This window comes from Astatotilapia calliptera, unplaced genomic scaffold (genome assembly GCF_900246225.1).
Source record: "Astatotilapia calliptera unplaced genomic scaffold, fAstCal1.2 U_scaffold_36, whole genome shotgun sequence".
NCBI lineage: Eukaryota > Metazoa > Chordata > Actinopteri > Cichliformes > Cichlidae > Astatotilapia > Astatotilapia calliptera.
Genome location: NW_020535774.1, coordinates 121,906 through 137,146, shown reverse-complemented (window position 1 = coordinate 137,146; position 15,241 = coordinate 121,906). Strand labels below are relative to the sequence as shown.

At 39.5% G+C, this 15,241-nt stretch overlaps 1 protein-coding gene across 3 annotated transcripts; it reads right to left on the bottom strand.

The window, feature by feature from the left end:
• Positions 1–5,432: 5,432 nt before the first annotated feature.
• Positions 5,433–14,980, bottom strand: LOC113018052 (NLR family CARD domain-containing protein 3-like). 3 transcript variants are annotated; one of them, XM_026161124.1, is made up of 12 exons: positions 14,919–14,980; positions 14,440–14,806; positions 14,218–14,240; positions 13,889–14,125; positions 10,423–12,292; positions 9,657–9,839; positions 8,870–9,037; positions 8,573–8,746; positions 7,675–7,836; positions 6,960–7,133; positions 6,822–6,871; positions 5,433–6,217 (listed from the first exon to the last, which is right to left on the bottom strand). In XM_026161124.1, the coding sequence occupies exons 2-12, from the start codon at positions 14,700–14,702 to the stop codon at positions 5,706–5,708; spliced, it is 3,816 nt and encodes a 1,271-aa protein (XP_026016909.1). In that variant the 5' UTR covers positions 14,703–14,806; positions 14,919–14,980; the 3' UTR covers positions 5,433–5,705. The 3 variants fall into 3 exon arrangements, with proteins under 3 accessions (XP_026016909.1, XP_026016911.1, XP_026016910.1); XM_026161126.1 differs by having other exon boundaries at positions 10,423–12,289; XM_026161125.1 differs by having other exon boundaries at positions 13,889–14,122.
• Positions 14,981–15,241: the final 261 nt, after the last annotated feature.

The following is a 15,241-nucleotide window of genomic DNA, read 5'->3' as shown; positions in this document are numbered from 1 at the left end:
CATTAAAATCTTCTCATCTCACAGAAAAGTCATATGAAGTCTTTTTATTGTTAAAATTGTGGAAAAATATTGCTGTTGTATCCTTTCACATTATTTTTTTGTCATCTCCTGTATGCACTGTGTCATAGGTTTTATTTGATTGACTAGTTGTCTTGTTTTTCATTTTTAATTCTTCATTTTTAACTGTATCTGGCAATGATAAAAAAAAATGATATGACAGCTACATCATTATATGTGAGTTTGAAGTTTTCTGCAGTGGGATATGAATCCTGTACGAGGCAGAAAATTGCACTCTGGTTATCTCAGCGCAGCAGCAGCAGCTGAGATGATATCTTTGAGTAAATCAGTATGCACACATAAAGCAAACAATAATGAAGAAGAGGACTCCTTTCAACAAACTCACACCCTGCAATTATCCTTCTGTTTGAACTAACATTTTAAATGAATATCAAAGGTGGAAACAAAAATATCATATTTTAGTAAATGAACTGTTTTCTGTTTGTTTTTTCTGAGCTATCAAAATGACCAGAAAGTTCATTCAAGCAGGTAATGAGAAAAATATCAAACACTGCAGGTATCTCAGTTAGAAAAGTACACGGGAAGGAGCGGATTATGATGAATAATTCGAACCTGTCTGTACATGCTGCATGGTGGTAGGTTGACTCCTTTCCAGAAAACCAGGTGTCAACCTGTGGGAAGAATTTACTGAGAACTTGTCATATAAAACAATGTGTCTAACCTGTGTGTTAGTTCAGCAGCAAAGACATGACTTTTTACCACTTGGCCAAATTAACCTGAAAATTAACCTGCCCTTCTGCATTTTCAGCTGCTTAGCTGTTTGGTAATAACAAGCAAAGAAAGACTACCATATAGACACAGTTGGCACATGACCAGTGCACTGAAGCCAAAGGGAGCAATGGCCTTAAGATCTATTTTTAAATCGTCTGTATTTCTCAAATTTTGGTGTAAAATTATTCCAAGATTGTAGCATGATTGTAAAAGAGGTAAATATTTTGGTAGTGAGGCCAATAAAATTACGTCATGATAATGTAAAATGTTAGTCTAGTTGTCAATGTAACAAAGGCACAGATAGTCTATAGGAGAATGGTGCAGCTATGCCAGGGCTAGCCCAAAATCAGAGGAGGACGCCAGCATTTAAAGTATTTGATACTTCTTGTTAGCATCTGCCAATCAGGATGCGCCTTTTAATTGTTCAGGATGCCATAAATGAACTTGAAGAGCCCGTCACTTTTACCAGATGTTCTTTGAAGGCTGAGATTTTAAATTGATCAGTTACTTTTCTGCAATGGAAAAATTCAGTACTCTGAACTTTTTTTTATTGAGGGTGTATTTAAATTAAAGTTGATTGATTTGCAAGTATAACCAAGTACAATGTTTTTGTGTGTGTGTGTCTGGCAATAGAACCTTAATCTTGTAAATAGATTTGTAAAGTAGCAATTGTGTATTTTTTTTACCTTGTATATATTGTTCACTGCAGCAGCCTAGTAGGCGTGAGAAGCCATTTTTGATGATTAAGTATTCTCCTGTTTTTTGTTAGAAAGTTAGGTTAGTGAATTGTCTTTTGGTTGGTTTTCATTTGTGTATGAAAGCATTTGGCTTCCTGGCTGAACTGATTTTTGGTAAACAGCCCAGTCCAGCCCACCAATCAGGAGATTCATCTGGTTATTGCCAGATCAATAATCACACATCTATCACAACTTCCACTTTCTTTTTTTTTTTTTTTTTTTTTTTTTTTTTTTGTGTCCCGTTTGGATCTATAGCCATCAGAATTGTTGTCTTAAGGCCAAGAAAGATGCCAAGCGGATTTATTTTACCAAGTGGATCATCATGGCCTTGCCATATTGGTCCATTTGATTGACCTTTATTATAATTATGAATTTATTTTATTTTCAGTTGCTACAAACGGGACAGACATGACTGGAGGATAGGACAGGGAGAAAGAATGAAAGAAAGAGAGGGAGAGAAAGAAAACCAAATGGGAGAAGAGACGGTGAGAAGGGGGGGAAGAAAGAAAAAAAAAAAAAAAAGAACAAAACTCCTGGGTCACCTGTATGGAGAAAAAAAAACAGAAGAGAAAGCAAACAACAAAGAGCAACATAATAAATAAAATAAAAAAAACGGCACCATCACAATAAACTAGCTAGCAGTAGATATCAGTAGATACTAAATAATAAACGATATTGTGCAGCACGCAAGATAGACAGCGCACAATGTGCTTTGAGGCAGCAGCCAAGAAAGCTGTAGTCCGCGTCTGTGAATACCCGTGTGTACACCTGTGTGCATACCTGTGTGGATCAGCATGCTTGCATTCCAAAGGTTTCTCCATGTAACGATCTGCTAGGGAGTGTGGGGAGCCACAGCCCCGTCCTCCAGGGCATGAAGCAGGTATGGAGGAGATCAAAACTCCAGACATCCAGAGGCCCCCAGAACACAAGAGACCAAGGAAGACCAACAGAGGGGCAGCCGCGCCACTGTCCCAGTAAGAGCTGAGGAGAGTCCCAGATGAGGGCTCACTCAGCAGCCGCGGAGCAGAAGCCAGGGGGAGTTGCAGTGACGCGCCCGTGAGCTCCGCCGGCAGCCAGCTGTGCCTGAGTGACCGAGCCCCAGGCCGAGAGGCCGGGGGCACCCCACCTCCGAAGTGGCCCGAGCGAGCCCCAGGCTCCAGGCCCCGATAAGCGGCCGCCAAGGAGTGAGCCGGTGTGTACCCGGACGCCCACCCCCAGACACAAAGAACCACCAACGCACTGACACCTGAGGGAGTCCGCCACTGGCAGGGGAAGTGGTGATGGGTGGAGATAGGTCTCCAAACCTTGGAGGGCCTGAGATGTCCCCAGAGAGGTGGTGTCTGATACCCAACCTGACATATAGACACAGACATACAGGCACACACAGATACAAACATCCATTCCCACCCTCATGCTCTCATATGCACTTACTCCACACTCAACCAACATGGAGACAGACATAAAGAGACGCTGTACACACGGTCACACTCCCCAAGCGTATTCTACGAACCGGGTCTAGGTACCCTTGCCCCTGGAGGGGGGAACTGCACCCAGACCCAGGTGGTGTTACCCTTTTCCCTGCGGTGGGGAGAGGCAGACCACCCCGACTCCGCAGCAGCAGGGAGGCCCCACACCCCAGACCGCAGTCGGACGGCCAACTCCTCCTCCTAGCCCCCCCGCTCCAGCAGGCCGCAGAGAACGGGGGTGAGAGAAGACTCCAAACCTCCCTCCACTCGCTCATTGTAGTGTTGATGCATGTGTGTTCTAAGGTGCAATTAAAACCCAGGAGGGCATGGAGCTACCTGCCAGAGAGCAGCAGGTAAGCGCATGGTCCCTCCTGCTAGCCCTCAATGTCTACATGTATTTAACATTGAGAGGTGGGCAACGACACCAGGGGTGGGGTGTACACCCTGATGGTAATTTGGACTCCGTGTATCGTGCCCACCCCCAAGATCCTATATGTATGCGTAATGAGAGTGTGAGTAATGTGAATGTCTAAGTTGTGGGATAAAATTGAGGCAGAGGCAGCAGGGGGGGGGGGGGGGGGGGGGGGGGGGGGTAGCCTCCTCTGCACCCTGGTGACATACCCCTACTCCAAGGCCCTACATGTGTGGGTGGTTGTGGTGGAGCGGGAAGAGGGAGGCAGCTGGAGATGGGGAGGGAAGGAAGGGAGGGGCAGGTGACCCCTCCCTGGGGCCAGCTCCCCCGCTGACCCCAGTAGGCACTCCCATACTCCGCGATCCGCCAGGGAAAGGGGGCCCAGGCCCATCCAGACCGGGGCCCAGCACAACTTCCACTTTCCCAAACCATCAAGCTCAGGTCGAGTCCAATCATCTTTCAACTTGCCACTTTCAAGCCAATCAGCCTCCACTTCACATACTTTAAATCTCACGGTTCCTCTGACTACTTCCCGCAACCCACCTCCTCTCCATCTCTGCTTCAACCCACCTTACTCAGAGCTCTATCCAAGTCTCTATCTTCATCACCATCACAAGCATCTCGACTCCGGGCGGGGTCCTGCCCTATAAACGATCTGGATCTATTTAGCCATCAGAGTCCAATCACCAGACGGCTTGTTTCAATTCTGTTTATCAATAAATTATGTTAAATTTATCCTAAAGATCTCCTCTTATTAAAATTTCACTCAGTGACATGGTCTTGGATTTAATGTGAGCAGTCACCCCTTTGTGCCTCTTGTCTGAAATTCCTTTTTAGTTTGTGAACAGACAGACATTTGGAGAATGTACGACTATGATAATGTTGTAGAGACCCACCCTTTGGCACATCCCAGCACACCCACTCACTTCACCAGATGCACCTTATTTAGTTCTCTCACCTTTGATTGGGTGTGGTGCTTGTCCTCGATTGCAATCACCTGTCACACATTATATGTCACACATTATATAAGGACTGCATTCACTTTTGGCTCACTTTTTCTTCACTTCCACACGGGGCGGCAGCTGAGGTGAGGTTCTATTTGGGTTTTATTTTATGTATTGTTTAAGGGAATGAGTAACTTAAATCTGTTTTCCTGTTTTCTTTCAGCTGTGGCAGTCCATGTGTGTCTTTGTTTCCTTCCTTCTTTGCCTTATTTATTTGAGAATAAAAGGAGAACCCTGAGAATAATTCTGAATTAGATGGCTGCTTTTTCTTATTCTAACCGGATGAGCCCATGATGCTGATTGCTTCAGCCCTGAACCTTCCTTCCTTCAAAACAGATAAAGTCTAAAAGGTTGAGCTCAGGTACAAAGCAGAGTTAATTGTGTCACTGCCTGGGGCTGGGACAGGTTTAGAAACACAGTCACGCAACCTCGAATCGCACTACAAATTCTTTATATCACCTTTTATTTAGACACATAGCTGTCACTATTCTGTACTTTAGTTTAGGCAGGAAGTTATTTGCATTCAGATTTTCCATTGTACTTTAGTAACCAAAGAGAAACACAGTGATTGAATGATTTAGTTTAGAATTTGAATTGGCAACACTGATAAAACCAGCATTTTGCTTCTATTAGTCTTAAGTCAGTTTGTGATTCTTGGTAAATGTTTGTGATTCTTATATCTTGTGTTTGAGCAATAAATATTCTTCCTAAAACCAACAACATCTGATATGTCTTTTCCCTTCACCCTAGTCAGTCAAAGTAGATAAGTAAAGAGGAGTGTCACAAGGAATGCAGTCCAACCAATAAAAGCCTTTAGGGTGAGGTTCACCTATTTCCAGGGAAATCGAATCATGAAGTGTGCAAAGAATAACAATACTTTTTTTTGGCAGTTCTGCATCGCTATCATTCCCAATTCTGGGGTGATCCAGCCATAGTGTATGAGGTGCAAGAAAATAAAATGAACAAACGCGATTTTTATTTTTTTTAATTAAGTACAGCACCTTTCCAGACATTGCTTGTGGTGTCAAAAAAAGGGAGAGCTAAATACAAAAAAAGTACAGTTAACTAATGCTGACACTGACAATACAAAGAGTCTTTCTCCATCAGTTTTGTGTGTATATATTGCTACTCTTGGTATGTCTGGATAAGACCCTGACAAACATTAAAAAAATACTCAAAGCCACGATCACATAGCCAACCGGCTTACTTGTTCCATGTGTGACAGGGCTGTAGTATACTGTAATGCAATGTATGGTAAACTGTATAGGGTCCCTTTCCTTTCATCCAAAATGTCTACCTACTTAATTTTACAGAGGTAAACTGATCCATTATCCAGACTGAAACCAGCATGGAGTGGTTCAGTGAAGGTTGTATTCACGGTGTACAGGTGGGTAACTGTATCAGGAGAGACTTTAAAGAAGGACAAAATCCCTGCCGGCCAGTCCAGGTAAACTCCTATGATAGGACTATAAAGTGCTGCAAAGTTTATACAGGAATTGTTATGATAAAAACAACCATCATTCATCCAGCACCAAGACTTTTCATTCTTTCCCAATGAATAGTCAGAGGCAAAGTCTCCCTCCCGGTCAATGCTTTTATATGCCACTCCAACGTTAGCATGAGAACACTTAGCCTCCCAGTAATGGCGACCTGTCAGACCTTCTTCACAGAGAACCTGGAGGGTATTAAATCTGTCTGGATGATCAGGATATGGTTGCTTTTCTGGGGCATATTCTGCCATTCTGTTCTCCTTGGTTAAAATAATATTCACACCTGCTGTGTTTGGGTCAAGTGTTAGGTCACAGGCAACTGGAATCAGAGCATGCAAAAACAATTAATTACTTGTAATAGTAATATTATGTAAGTATGGTTCTTCATCTCTGGTTATTGTATCATCAAACTTTAAAAAAAAGCTAGGTTACTTAGTATTTATACATTTCCCCAAGTCCCTGTTCATACAATTGACATGCTGTGTAAACTGTTTACGTGAACATTCATTTTGCATAGTTCTTTCCTGGTTGTTATTCTTGTTGTTTTACATTAAATGTTTTAACTTTGATGCATGAGGAATGTGGATTGTATCTGATTGCCCTTATACCAGTTGAGTTAACAGATCTGGAATAAATGAAAGCCGCTTTTATACAGAACATTGTCCCTTGGCCACAGAAAAAGCTCTAATTTGGATATGACTTTAAACTATAGACTATCATTGATTAAGCACAAGGCCGCATTGGACTTTACACTTTCGTGATGTAGAAAATATTATTTATAATAAATCACCATTGTTCATTTTTGTATATTCATCCTGATTTGGAAAATGTTTAGGGACTTGTAAACACTTGCAAATATAACTGCATGGATGCAAATCACATGTAGCATGTAACATTTCAGGAACAAGAAAAGGTTTTCTTACACTGTCTCAGCAGCTTCAGGTCAACCCAGCATTCTGCGTTTTGGTCCACACTGATGGGAATAATGATAAAAATCAACTTGCAAACATTATTATAATATTATCAAGTATAAAACTGTGTTTGTTATTGGTTTTCCATACTTGAGTTTTTCCAGACTGCAGCATGAATCCCTCTGTTTTTCCTTCAGCATCTGGACTATGTCATCAGTGAGATTATTAAAGCTGAGGTCCAGATCTTTGAGACTGCAGGGTTTCAAGTTTAGAGCTGAGACCAAAGATGAGCCTCCATCGTCTGTCACTTTACAAAATGATAGCCTACAGAAAGCAAACAATGAGTGGTAGATGCTCTCATCAGTGCCAAGTTTGACTTTCTGTCATAACACAAGTGCCATTTCATAGCTTTTTCTCAGTGTCCCTTTGGACAGCACTTTGTGCCTCTCACTTTTTTTGAGTGATATCAAATGATTAGATTGCAAAAATTATTGCAAAAAAGTGTTATGCTTAAGTTCAATAAGGAAGACCTGCAGTCACACATCTGTCTGCTTCCCATGCGTTTGGTGGCTAATCTAAGCTTACGTCACTTTCACTTTCCCACGCTGTCAAGCTCATTGCGACATTACAGACTAGTCCGATCATGTTTCTGCGCACCTTCTTGAGGCCAATCAGCCTCAAATCCACGTACTTAACTGAGCAAATTTAACTGAACGTTAAATTAGCTGATTTCTGTATATCAGTAAATCATGTTCAGTTCCTTCTAATTATCTCTCATTTTTGAAATGCAACTCAACTGTACCGTATATTCAGTTTCTCTTTTTAAAAAGCATGACCTTTTGTCTGAGTTATTTTTTGTACTAACCTGAGTGTTTTTAAACCTGTCAGTGCATTGCACAGTGCCAGCACCCCCGAGTCTTGTAGGTCATTGTAGCTCAGGTCCAACTCTTTCAGGTGGGGAGGTCTGGAGCTGAGTGCTGAGGCCAGCATTTCACAGCCTTTCTCTGTGACTTTGTTGTGAGTGAGACTGGATGGAAAATGTTGCGATACAATAATTACCAAAATATTTGAAATAAATGAAAGAAAACATTACTGTGACAATAATTCTCATTTTTCCTCATATACAGTTCTTAACACATTTATTAGACTGTGTGAGAGGTTTATGCCACAGCTGCAGTGGTAACTATATCTTTATTAAAAATTATAATCATATCTTTTTTAATGCTTGTGTAATGGTGTAATCCACCAGTATGCAAAAGCACTTTAATCAAAATGACATTTTAATGCTAATATACAATCATTGCTATTATCCATGAATTTAAAAACGACCTTATTTTATTTTTTTTCTAATTATTGTGCCATGTTACAATTATTACTTGCATTTCTGAACAGAAAAATTGTTTTAGTTATATGTCGATATTATTTATTGTTTTATGACAGGTAGTCTAATAAATTTGCCAAGTGCTGTTCAATTCAACAGCACAAGATTAGAATGACAATCTTTGTTTTTCATTCTAATCTTGTGTTGTTGAATGATAAATAAATTATATTTATGATATTTATAATAAATAAACAGATTTTTCCTAAATAGTAACACTAGAAAAAACAAGTTAAATTTCCCCACTGAGAATCTGTTCACCAGCATCACAACCATGATACTCCATGTCAAAAGTACTTAGAGTTAAAATATTTCAAACTGAGCTTTCTTCCTGTTGACTAAACTTTAATAATACCAATAATTACTTTTTAGTAAAGAATTTTACCTTAATGCCTCCAGTTTACATTTCGTGCTCATCAGCTCTGCTGACAGTTTCTTCATTTCTGAGTCTTTAAAATTGACGTAGTTCAGTTGCAGCTCTCTCAGATAACAGGTGCTGGATTTAAACGCTGCCACTAACTCTTCACAGATTTTCTCAGGCTTTGGATTTCGGTTCAGTCTTTTGTTGCAGAGAATAAAATTGGATTGTTGTTTTTATCTGGCTGAAATTTTTCAGAGCAACTGAATTTCTGACATATGAGAAAGCCAAAAAATTAGATGAAGAATAACATATAAAACGGACCTGAGCTTCTCCAGTTTCTGGGATCTTAATCCAACTGACAGCACAGAACATAGTGAGTCCCTCAGGATGTTGCCACTCAACTCCAGTTCTCTTAGATTTGAGATTACTGATTGGATGGCTGATGCCAAATCTTCAGCCTGTTGTTCTGTGAGTTCTTCACCAGAAAGACTGCAAGGGTAAAGGACAATAGGTGAAAAGATCCACATGATAACATTCACCACTATGTCAGCTATACCTGTTCACAAATCTAGTCAACCAGTCACACAGCAGCAACCCAGTGCAATTAGGCATGTAGAAACAAGATGTCCCACTGAACTTCAAACCGAGAGTCACAATGGAAAAGAAAGGTGATTTAAGTGACTGGGAATGTGTCATGTTTGTTTGACAAGACACTCAGATTCTCTGTTAGTACTAACTACTGATTAGTTAATACTAATAGAGAATCATTTAAACACCACAGTCTACCTGACCATGTCAATTCCTTTGTAACCATAGTATACACATGTGTATGGTTACAGGGGGATTGTCTGGAAACAACAGTTTCAAGCAGGAAACCATACAAAGCTCTCTGAAGAATGTTCCCAGAACCTTGTTGAATCTATGTCATGAAGAAGTTAAGAAGACATCTGAAGTTAAAAGGTACAGCCCACTACTAGCCAGGTACACCTAACAAAGTTTCCAGTGAATATATAAGCACACTGTTCAAAAAGCACAAAATCATAATAAGAAATGACAGATCGTACAAAAAAAAGAAAGAAAAAACCCTCAAAATGATAATTTTACCAACCTTAGAGCCTCTAGTTTACACTGAGAATATTTTAGTCTGTCAGCCAAGATTTCTGCACCTTCATAGTCCCTGCTTAGAAATGTGTTATTGACTAGGTGCAGCTCAGTTAACACAGAGTGTGGTATGCAAAGAGCTGAAGAGATCGTTTTATATTCCGAAACACTAAGATCCAAGCCTGAGATTCTGCAAAAAAAATTTGATTAAATTAAATAAATTTTTTTTAAAAGATCATTGTGCAATGTAGAGTTTTAAAGGCATGTAGATCATTTGCTAGCATATATATATATATATATATATATATACATATATATATATATATATACGGTGAAAATACGGTATTTGTTGTCTAATCTGAAGAATTTTTACAGTAAAAATGATATAATTTTTTCCAACTCAGCACTAGAAACCTGTGCTCAGTTAAATGGTTTTGATTAATTTTATTTATTCTATATGGGACAGTAACATGGTATGTGCACAGTTATTCCCACTAATCACCCATAGCACTGAGCACCTAATTCTAAGGCCTCAATTCCGCTGTGTTTTCTTTCTGTTTCATTTTAAACAGCTTTTTTTATTTCACAGTGCCAGACAAAGCAGCAAAGACTGCAAAGACTCCATTGATCATAACCGTAAACTATATTTCACACTGTAGTCTTGTTATGACTCTTCTGAACTGGCATACCAATATATCAAAGTACACTGACATATGTTAGACCTACAGTTTCACTGGTGTTTGTCTGATAGATTTGCTTCACTATAGACTTACCTTGCCTTTTTGCAGTTCCTCACAGCTGGAAGAAGTCTAAAGATACCTTTTCCTGATGGTCTGTATTTCTTGAGATTGAATTCATCCAGAGGTGTGTTTGACATCAGAATCAAGTCAGCCAAAGCTGAACACTCAACAGGAGAGAGCGGTGATTCAGGAAAACAATTTGGTTTCAGATACTTACGTACTGAATCATGTAGGGAATTGTCTTTCAACTCAGTCAGGCAGTGGACAAGGTTTAGACATCTTTCAGCTGAGCAGTCAAACAAATCTATTTCTAATAGACTTGACCGAATTTCCTCAATATTTGTTGAATGCTCTTCAGTCTGCTGAATCAGGCTTTGAAGTGGTTCTTCTGATGATTGTAGCGAAAAGCCAATAAGGAACCTGAGGAACATGTCCAGTTCTCCGGTTGTTCTAAGAGCCGAATTAGCTATTGTAATTTCAATCAGTTCATTCAAAGGTAGATCCACTGGATCACTTTCCAAGATAGTCTTGAGCTCTTCATCAGACCCTTTTAGCATGAAATCCTTGAGACTTTCAGAATCGATTTTTTTGTTTGCAAAACTGTGATATACAAAGAGAGCAGCAAAATACTCTTGAACTGTGAGATGCACAAAGCAGTAAAGTTTCTTTGTTAGGAACACACTCTCTTCTTTGAATATTGCTGTACACAACCCGCAGTAAACTCCAGCTTTCGTTATATCTATGTCATACTTCTTCAGATCTCCAGCAGTGAATATGATCCGGCGTTTTTCCAGTTGCTCAAAAGCCAACCTGCCTAATTTCAAAATGAACTCTTCATTTGACTTAAAAAGCTCTGCTGTATCAGGCTCTTCCTGGTCTTCCTGGTTGCCATATTTTTCATTAGCTATCGTCATCTGAATAAGAAGGAAGTGTGTGTACATCCCAGTAAGAGTTGTGGGTATTTTTTGGTTTCCATCTTTGGTGTTTCCCATTTTACGCATCAAATACTCAAAAACATGTACAGCAATCCAACAGAAGATAGGTATGTGACACATAATGTACAGGCTCCGTGACATTGTTATGTGTTCAATTATTTTTTCAGCGACTGCTTTGTCCTCAACTCTTTTTCTGAAGTACTCTATTTTTTGTGGATCATCAAATCCTCTGACCTCGGTCCACTGGTAAACATACTCACGAGGAATGCTTTGAACTGCTCCTGGTCTTGAGGTAATCCAAACAAGTGCAGAGGGAAGAAGATGTTTCCTGATAAGGTTGGTCACCAGAGTGTCCACTGAGGACACCTTCGTAGCATCATCCAGTATTGTGGTCGTTTTGAATTTCAGCTGAAGTTGACTTTCATCGAGACCATCAAAGATGAACAAAACTTTACGATCAGCCAAAGCTTTCGCAACTGCTATGGTTTTAAGTTCTGGATGGAATGTTTTCACAAGGTTCTCAAAGCTAATCTGATCATCTTGGACCAAATTTAGCTCCCTAAATGGAAACATAAAGATGAAGTCCAAGTCCTGATTGGCTTTTCCATCTGCCCAGTCAAGGATGAACTTCTTCACAGAGACAGTTTTTCCAATGCCAGCGATTCCCTTTGTCATCACAGTCCTGATTGCTTTCACTTCTTTGTCGTCTTGCTCATGTTTAAAGATGTCATTACAGTTGATTCTAGTACCCTCAACAGTTTGATTCCTTGCTTTATCTTCAATCTCCCAGATCTCATGTTGTTCATTGACATGTTCACTCTCCCCTTTTATAATGTGAAGCTCTGTGTAAATTTTATCCAATGATTTTTCCTCAATAGTAGTCTTTTCAGTGCCTTCTCGCTGCCGCTGACACTTCTGCCTCAGATATTCTTTGTTCTTTTTGATGACCTCCTTGATGACATCTTCTGCTGTAGGTGAAGAGGAAAAAGAACAATCTTATAACTATCATTATCCCTGGTCTAGTTCCAGCATTAGATTCTTTTTAAATTTCTTGTTTCTTCCAACAAGTCTGTTTGTTGTCTGTGTGGACTCTATTACTCAACTATTTATATATGTATATATGTACAGTGTTGAGTTCTTTAAAGTAATGCAGCATGTTATTTAATTACTAACCAGAGGACTTAGTTAGTTACACAACTGTATGCAAATGTACTGTTTACAAGGTCAGGGAAACCTGAAGACTGAAGAAGTTACGGGTGATGAAATGTTTCTCCCGCTGAAAACGCTTGGTTCAGATGAACAGAATCAACTTTCAGTCCATAGACAATTCCAATTGATCGCCACTATTTCTCTAGACACTTCAAGCCTGACTGCTCATCACTGCCTTTGTTACCTGTTGAAGATCAGACTTTGGGTGCTGGGCTGGGGTTGGATTCAGTTTAAAATTACTCTGGGTTTTTGACTAGTTGGGTGTTAGCATGCTGTCCTTGTAAAGAACCAAAGTTGTGTTACCAATTATGCATTTTTTTAGTCCGAATTATAGTTTCGACTTTACCGTTGCACTTTTGTCCTTTTGGGCAATACAAATTAGTAATGTCCATATCGCCACTTCTCAAAAGCTGCATTGATATACTTCTTCACCATTTTCCTCCCCACGCATACAAACACCAATCAGCTGATTGTAGCGCAGGAAGGACGCAGGAAAAAAAACATTTGATTTTTTTTCCTCTCTACTGCAACCGTTGTGTAATTACTAAATTTAGTATAGTAACACGTTAACTTACTCCATTACTGAAAAATCCAAAGTAATTACAGCAATGCATTACTTTATAACTCGTTACACCCAACAATGTGTATCCACGTGTTCAGCGTTTAGGCCATTACACACCGAACACGTGTTTTTGCATAAGATTCGCCATCTGAGAAACTGTGAAACTAATTAAGTCCGTCCTGTTGTTTCTAAACAAAAAACAAAGAAATTATGGGTTCATCCATTTTTTCTGAAAAGGCAGTAGCAGGGGCAAATTCATGGTTTGATCGAGGACTTGAATTTTCATCACACCACTATCATACATATATTCGGTGTCGCTGTTTGAGCTCTTGTTAACAGAGTTGGGACCACATCTTAGAAAGCAGAGAAATCATTTCAGAAAGCTGAGTGACCCGGAGCAGCTTGTAGCTGTGTGTTGGAGGTACTGGTGTGCGTTTTGTGCTACAACCACACCTATAGCCAAATGCAGTGATCTACTTGTTGAGATCAGTTTACTTGGATCTGAAAAAGTGAGCTTGGTTCCAAATATGCACTAAAGTATCTGAGTCTAAAACATTTTTTTAACACAGAAAATATTTCCACAGATTTTATGTGCTTAGATTTTATGCAAAAATCTTACTAGCTAGCCTTTAGTTATGTATTATCCTTTAACGTGGCAAAGTATAGAAAGCCTTCTCAACAACTTTTGCAGAATTATCTGCATGTCATAACTATCTTATCTTTTATGCATTAAATGCAAAACAAAAGAGATAACAGGGCAGTTGAAAATGTTTCACCCAAACACCTTACATACTTTCACATGTCTCCGGCTGAATTTCTTGGAGGCTTCTGAAGAAAGCAGATTTGACTTCTTGAGTAGTCAGGGCATTGTAGAGTTCCCTCATCTTGTCCTGGCTTGTTGTTGCAGCATCAATTTTGTTGTAGGTCTCTTTATGGATCATTTTTTGCTGTCTCATTTCATCTGCTATTGGCATCACTAAAGTGACGCTTTGAATGAGCTTAGACCTGTTGCTGTCCACCCAGTCAGCTTCTTTAAAAAAACACAAATTAATTGTAAGAGAGTGCATTTTAATTGGTATTTTATGACCAGAGTTTGTCTTAAAATTATTAACTTTAACTCACCATTTTTGTTGCTGAAGCAAGGACTGACAAAGGACAGAAACAAAGTTACTGTAAGTGGTTAATGTGTCAACCATATTATGTTTTAAAAGAAAAAGGTAAGAGTTGCATCTTACATTTATGTTGTTACACTGATTGTATATTCGTTTTTTGTTTTTTGTTTTTAATAAAATCAGTGTGATAATAAAAGACTAAACATTTGAATGAAAAATAATGAAATCTCACCTGAAGGTGTTACCTTCAGCAGTAGCACAGTCATGTGCACTGCTGTTCTCACTACAGTTGTTTTTTCCAGATGTTTCTTCTGCATGTCTGGATAAATGCTCTTCTGCTTCCTTCAATGCAGTCCCCAGCCCCTGCACAGATGGCCGTCTTAGGAGGGAGGAATTTGCTCCACTTTCCTCTGTGCTGCAAACAACCTTTTTCTTTTGGTCAGATTTGTTGTTTTGCCTTTGACCCCTCCTGTGTGTAGAGCATTGGCTGCCCATGTTTGTTCTTCTGTGTCAGCTCAATGACTCAAAGCGTTTAAGTGCAATCTAGGCTACCACGCTCTATCGCATTAGTGCTGTGGCTTTACAACCGCGTCCGGTGTCTGTAAAAGTAAAAGTAAGAAAAAAAATGAAGCATTCAGAGAATTAATGATCATTGACATCTAAGATATTTGATTGGGTGAATGTGATATGCGGTTAATATATTTATCTTACCTTTGTGTTCGATGTCCTGTAGTAGCTGCAGTAAATATGAGAGTTGCTTGGGTGAATCTCTCTCTGTTCGCTTGATCGTTTTCACTCTCTCTATCTCTCTATCTCTTGCGCTCTCTTTTTCTCTCTCTCCCTCTCTTGCTTTGTACATTGTGTAAAGAATCAGATACAATGTAACATCACCAGTTTGGTGAGTTATTTTTTTTTATGTTTAGATAGTAATAGCAAACACGTTATTAATTTGTTAAGGTAAACCTATTCACGGTAGACTACTGCCAGCTTTAAAATGTTTAATTTACCTTTATTAGTGTCCCTTGCGTTTTATA

Coding starts and splice junctions, on each gene's coding strand:
- LOC113018052 (XM_026161124.1), bottom strand. CDS start 14,702: ATGGGCAGCCAATGCTCTACACACAGGAGGGGTCAAAGGCAAAACAAC. Junction 9,840..10,422: donor AGGAACTGCAAAAAGGCAAG/GTAAGTCTATAG, acceptor TTTTTTTTGCAG/AATCTCAGGCTTGGATCTTA. Junction 7,134..7,674: donor ACAGGTTTAAAAACACTCAG/GTTAGTACAAAA, acceptor TGCTTTCTGTAG/GCTATCATTTTGTAAAGTGA.